Source organism: Miscanthus floridulus, chromosome 17 (genome assembly GCF_019320115.1).
Source record: "Miscanthus floridulus cultivar M001 chromosome 17, ASM1932011v1, whole genome shotgun sequence".
NCBI lineage: Eukaryota > Viridiplantae > Streptophyta > Magnoliopsida > Poales > Poaceae > Miscanthus > Miscanthus floridulus.
The window spans coordinates 98,625,525-98,632,238 of record NC_089596.1 but is presented as its reverse complement, the minus strand read 5'-3'; the positions used below and the strand labels follow the sequence as shown (position 1 = coordinate 98,632,238).

Sequence of the window (6,714 nt, the reverse complement as noted above, 5' to 3'; positions counted from 1 at the left end):
CTAACTTCAGGGCATCTAATTTGTCTTTGAATAATTGAACCTCTTGCTGCCTGCAAACCTCCTCAAATAATTTGAAGTTATCCTTTGAGTGATCACGCCTTATAAGATTCTGAGCAAGGTGTCTGGTGCACCACCGGTGATGTATTTGGCCGTAATCAGGAATCTCTTGTTCTACGGCATTCAGAATGCTAGCATGCCTATCGGATATCACACAAACATCATGTCCCAGACCAATTACCACTTGTCTTACTAGCTTGAGAAACCAACACCAACTATCCGTGTCCTCCTTCTGAACAATCGCAAAGGCCAATGGCACAAGCTGGTCCTCTACATCTGTCCCAATACAAATAAGCATTGTGCCTTCAAATTTCTCTGTAAGAAAGGTCCCGTCAATTGAGACGACAGGCCTACAATGCTTGAATGCTTCAATGCTCTGCCTGAACGCCCAAAACGCCCTTCCAAATACCTGGCTACCATTCCTTATTTCACCCTCCTTAGGTAAATACTCGAAGTGCATCCCAGGATTTACAGCCCTCATTGCGTTCAATATTACAGGGAGGCGCTCATAAGCTTCTTCCCAATTTCCAAATATTATTTCCAGTGCACGCTGCTTTGCCCTCCATGCTTTCCCATACTTGACATAGTAATTGTACTATTGGAAGATGATCTCAACCAACGCAGACACCGTAATGGTTGGCATATGCTTCACCACGGGGCATAATTGCCTTGCAATGAACCTAGAATTGAGCTGCAGATGGTTCTCTTCTGCCTCAACAGTGGCACAAACATGTGGTTGCTTCACTGAGGTAATCTTCCATTTGCCTGCCTTTGTCTTCCTAGCATATACTCTCCAACCACACTGTTGTTCTTTACAAGCAACAGTGTACCTCTTCTCCTTTAATGAATTGATGACCCTAAAAATTCGGTTGTGTACAATGGAGTACTCTTGCAACCATGATTTCAACTCATCCATGGTAGCAAACAATATACCCTTCCGTATGATGAGGCAACCGCTAACATCAGGCACAGTTGTATCACTTGGTCCTACCATCAGCTACTGTCCTATGACCATGGCTAAGGTCCTCGAAATCACCAACTAGTGGATCTCTCCAAGGCAAGACCCTAGACAATATCTCTATTTCCCTAAAATTCAGACGACCAACAGGGCGATCGTCATCAGAGTCTTCGGCTATCTCCTCTACGAAGGACTCATCATCTCCAGCTATCTCCATGTCAAAATGGTTCGTAGCCCTAGCATCACCAAAGTCTTCTTCACTACTAAGATCATCTTCGTCGCTAAGCTCATCCTCAATAGAAAAGTCTCCGCTAGCGTCGTCCAAACCTTCTTCTGCATCAACAATTACATAATCATCATCCTCTTCATCACTATCATGATTGCCCTCACCATTGGCAACCGGATTCTCTTCCTCATCTCCACCGTAGCCTAGTTGTGTGACAAGTATTTCTTCTTCAGGCAAAGGACCATAACCTATGTGAGTGGGGGAAGATGGCCATGCTTCGAAGTTATCATTTCCTAAGCCGGACTCCTTACTTACTACTAAATCCAAAGATCGCACTTCTGTGGCCAATACAACTGCCTTGTAATCATTCCATTCAGTCTCGCTTGTAATTTTGAGCAACCGCTTGATCCGAGAACCCTTCGATGACCCAACATCTATGACACCTTCAAACTGAACATGCACGTCTCCTTCATTCCAGCCTAACTTAACCTTCACTCGCTCCACTAACTGGGTCAAAGATGGTGTTTCAAAAAAAATCAACAACTCCTCACACATGTCCAGAAATTCCAAACTATCATCTCTTGTCCTAACAATACGGCTTCCATGATGCAACCTCACTAATTTATCCATCTACAACCATCACACAACAAGTAGTGTAACATATGAATATATTTCAATCCAATAAGTAGAAACTAAAATATATCATTTCATCGTTTTTCAACCCCCAACAACATAATCATTTCTAGTCATAACAAATTGAAATGTAATGACCAACAAATAAATAAAATACATAGTAACCCTAATGACCAATAAATAACCAACCCTAATGACACCTACAATAAACAAATAACCCTAATGACCAAAATAACTAGAAACCAAACTAACCTAACATGTTCATCACATAAAACAGTTAAACAACAATGCACTCAATGATCCTAAGCCATACATTTTGCAAATGCAAACACAAATATACCAAATCACCAAACAACCATGATTCCAAATGATTAGGGACAATGTAAGCACATCTACGCGGATAGAATGGAGGAGGAGAGGGACCATTACCTCGAGGAAGCTTCGGGAGCCGAGATCGTGGCACCGGGGGTCAATTTTGGGGGTTAGGGTTTGCTAGCGGCGCGGGGGAGAAGAGAAAGAGAGGGAGGCCGGCGGTTTCAGAATGAAGGGAGGAAGAAGAAGGGGCCTCGGCGCGGCCTAAAGGGTCCAGACCTCGGCGTTGAGTCGGGTCACGCCGAGGTCTGGAGGCTCGGCGTTAAGTGACCCAACGCCGAGCTGCTGGGCCACCGTGCTTTGTTGGGCCGCGCTCCGGATGGGGCTAGAGCTCGGCGCGCAGTCCGACCGCGCGAGGTTGGGTACTTGGCGTCGGCTGACACGACGCCGACATCTTGGACCCACGTGCCAACGTGTCGACGACGACCCCGGTCGTCCGTGACGTGGCAATACCTCGGCGTCGAGTGAAATGACGCCGAGCCTCATATCTCGGCGTCATGTGTTAAGACGCCTAAAAATGGTCTATTTTCAGAAAATGTTTTAACGTTGGTATTTTTCTAAAAATTGTTTTCAAAAAAGACCAAAATACGAAAATTTCACATGAAGCTGCATGCGCGCGCATCCGCCGGCTTTCAGTCGACGTTTAGCTAGCCGCCCGCTCCACTCTTTCTCTCCTTTTCTCTTTCCGCCAGCAGTGATTTTTCTGACGTGGCTGTGCTCCCCGCTGGCCTTGCTGGCTCCATAATACTTGCTCTAAAAGGTATTTGAACGGGTTACACTCCTTTCGTTATGACAATACAGCGAATCCGTTTTGCGGGACGGTAAAACTGTGAAACCAGTTTTTGACGGTGGTTGAATTGCCGAAATCGGGCCCGCCGAAATCTCTCTACAGGCTGCAAGCAAACCTTTCGCCCCCTTAAACCCTCGTCAAAACCGCTGCACACCGAATATTTCCATTTCTACCCTTTCCTCGCCTCCGCCCCCTGCCGCCGCCGCCGTCGCCGCAGCCATGGCGTCGCGGCGCTGCCTCCTGCGCCTCCTCTCGAGCCGCCTCGTTCCTCAGAGATCTCAACCTCTTGCACCGGTCTCGATCGCGACCCGAACTCTGACCTCTTTGTCCGAGCCCCTAGGCCCCCCAGCTCCCCGGGCCCTCCTCTCCCCCCGGCTGTACTACCCCTCGCGCTGCCACTTCGCGACCCGCTCCTCCGGTGACGAGGACGACGACGAATACGAAGAAGAGCACTACGACGAGGAGGGGAGCGAGGGGGAATGGGGGGACGAGGACGAGGAGGTGGCGGCGAAGAAACCGAGCGGGAAGACGGAAGAGGAGAAGGTAGCGGAGGCGGCGGAGATCGGCTACAAGGTGTTGGGACCGCTCGGGGCTGACGAGAAACCCTTCAAGCCCTACGAGCCCGTCTTCGCTGTCGTACAGGTCTGCTCCATTTGTCACCAGTCTTTCGATTTTTGAGGCTGGGGTTTGGATCTAGTGCGTGATTGCGTGTGATTATTTCTGCCTGCAGATCGGCTCGCATCAATTCAAGGTGAGCAATGGCGACTCCATCTTCACGGAGAGGTTGAAGTTCTGTGATGTGAATGACAAGGTAAGAACTGCACTCATAGTGCGACCTGACTTTTGTGTGATTTGGGCATTTGACTGTAATTAGTTAATGAGGCTGTGACTTGTGTGATTAATAGTTGTGATGTTTGACTGTTTGAGGTTGCGTAGTATGGAAGCTTTATGTTCTTTCCTGTTTCATGTATTATCTTCATATATAGTTAAATTGCAATAAGATAATGTTGCTATACTTGATCGTGTGATGGTATTTAGAATTTCCTGAACTTGTAATGGAACCTCAGTGGCCAGTGATATAACTCTTTTTATCTACTAGGGCTTGGACCAGTAATTCTGCTCAAATTTATGTTGAAACTGAGCCTTGGACCATAGGTTCTAGTTATTTAATCTAGGAGAATGTATTTTTAGTCTCATATTTTCTTCTGGATTCCTAGATCAAGATTGTAGCATCTTGAGTTGTGATTAGTGGATTGAGAAGGATTATTGTTCAGGCCTTGTTGTTTTAGTTGGATATATGTAGTATGTCGGTATGTGTTTTTCATGATATTTTCTTTAGTTTATTAAAAACTACAAGTTAAGAAGCGCAATGTACTATGTGGCTTCATGAATTCCTTTTATGATGCTACCAACTAGCATAGGTCTCTTTGTGGCATCCTGTGTATTTTAGTATATTCATGATTTGCTGATGGTGCTGTTGTCTGATTGACTTTACTGCAGTTGGTCTTAAACCGAGTTCTCATGCTTGGTTCGCAAACTCAAACAGTTATTGGGAGGCCAATACTACCTGATGCTGCTGTTCATGCTGTTGTAGAAGAACACGTAAGATGAACAGTTGAACCACTGATTTCTTGACCTCTGTTTTTTTTTTTGTTGCTACAACATTTTTCACTATTGAAATTTATGAAATGATTACTAAACTCAGTTTTATCAAAACAAGTCAATAAGTGTATCTGCTCGATTAGTGGAATTTTGGAATGCAAAATTTCAGGCACTTTCTGTGTATCTGTGTATCAAAACAATTCAGGCCCTTTCTGTGTATCTGTGCCAATTTCAGATTTATTTGAGTGTATTTATTTTAGTAATTTGGTTGGTATGCATGCCTATCTACTTACTTAGTAGTGACAATTTAAACCTACTGAGTACTGATTTTGATGCATTTGAAGTGGCCTAGCTGATAGGACTATAGGAGTAGTCACATTGACAGCGCTGGAGAAGCCTTATATCCTTATTTCAGTTGTGATAATCATCTGCATTTTGTACACATTTTCTAGTGTACTGTTATGTTTGTATTACTTGATGATTATATTTTGTAACATGTAAATCGTGCATCTCATTCTTTATTTAATCAAGTCTTGTCCTGAAGGCATGTTCAAGTATAGAGTGGTAAAATGTTGTTGTGTATTTACTCAACAGAAATTTACAATTTACTAGATATTTGCTGAGGACTACCTATCTGATCGGTTGATGACCATGTTGGGTTGCATCATTCTTATGCTTATAACTTGAATGACATCTGATGAGCTTGAGTTATAGTAATCCCTCCGTCCCCAAATAAATCAATTCCTAGAATCTATGCAAGTCAAACTATCTTAAGTTTGACTAACTTTATAGGAAAGAGTAACAACATATATGACATAAAATGAGGATATTATGAAAATATATTTTACGGTATATCTAATGATACTAATTTGATGTCATAAATCTTCATGGGTTTTTTCTAGAAATTCGGTCAAAGTTTTAAAAATTGACTTAAGACAACGATAGGAATCTATTTATTCAGGGACAGAGAGAGTACTGATTATAGATTTTGCTGACACCATATGCTTATATAAATCTATAAACCATGGTTTTCTATTTTTTTTAATAATTGCCAAAGATAGGAGTATGGAAAATATATCTTTCAATCTTTATGTCAACATGCACATATTGTCTTGGCATTACCTTGCCAGAGCTCATTTTGATTCAATTGTTTGTTGTGACATATTGATGTACTAATTTGAGTTCAATTTCTCTTGATAATCTTGTCAGGCCTTAGATGCAAAAGTGATCATATTCAAGAAGAAACGGAGAAAAAATTACCGCCGAACAAAGGGCCATCGTCAGGTACATTTTATGCTGTGTTTAGTTTCACTAGTATACACTGTACCCCAAAGAAACCATGAATGTTTCCTTGGTACTTGCCTTGTCCATGTGGATCATGTAGTTCTTACTGTATGCTGTAACCTTTTACAGGAGTTGACAAAGCTGAGAATAACCAACATTGAAGGAATAGATAAGCCAGAGACTGCTGCTGTTGCTGCCTAAATTCAGGGCAAAGAGATAGTAACAGCGCCTTTTGTTTATGGCAGCAAGGCCTGCCTAGGCAACCCTTTTGGCCGATCTTATAAGTTCAGTCAGATTTTGATAGTCGATAGCAGTGAAATGTCGCTTCTTTTCTTGTTAATTCAAAGGTTAGAAACTGTCAGCATTCGGACTCGGGTACAGTATCTGACATGATGCCAATGTACTGAGCAGTTTGGGTGGTGCGGATCGGCCGTTGTAGTTTACAGTGACACTTCATTTTTTGTTAGCTTTTCTGTGCACATCCTTTATATATGTGTTCTGAAAGTCTGATACATCAGTTCAATGTTGACTGCTAGAGTGTAATAATGAAACAGCGGTGCTTCGTTTCTGCCTGGTCCGATGTCTGAAACTGTAAGCCCTGGCTTACGCAAATGTAGCTGCCAGCATTATGCTTGCTTGCACTCTTGGTATCGCGAGAATTTGCAGCTTGTAACATCCAGGGTGCACGTTTTGCTTGTGGTAAATTGCCCCAGCTTCCTAGTGCCGATGCACCAGAAGTTCAGAACTGAAAGTGTCCAGTTCCAATACTAATCTGAAACACTTTGTCTCGCT

General features: G+C 43.2%; 1 protein-coding gene across 1 annotated transcript; it reads left to right on the top strand.

Moving 5' to 3' along the window:
• Positions 1-3,139: 3,139 nt before the first annotated feature.
• Positions 3,140-6,499, top strand: LOC136518500 (large ribosomal subunit protein bL21m-like). The gene is made up of 5 exons (XM_066512160.1): positions 3,140-3,678; positions 3,767-3,847; positions 4,537-4,638; positions 5,848-5,922; positions 6,052-6,499. The coding sequence occupies exons 1-5, from the start codon at positions 3,256-3,258 to the stop codon at positions 6,121-6,123; spliced, it is 753 nt and encodes a 250-aa protein (XP_066368257.1). The 5' UTR covers positions 3,140-3,255; the 3' UTR covers positions 6,124-6,499.
• The last annotated feature ends 215 nt before the right edge of the window (positions 6,500-6,714 follow it).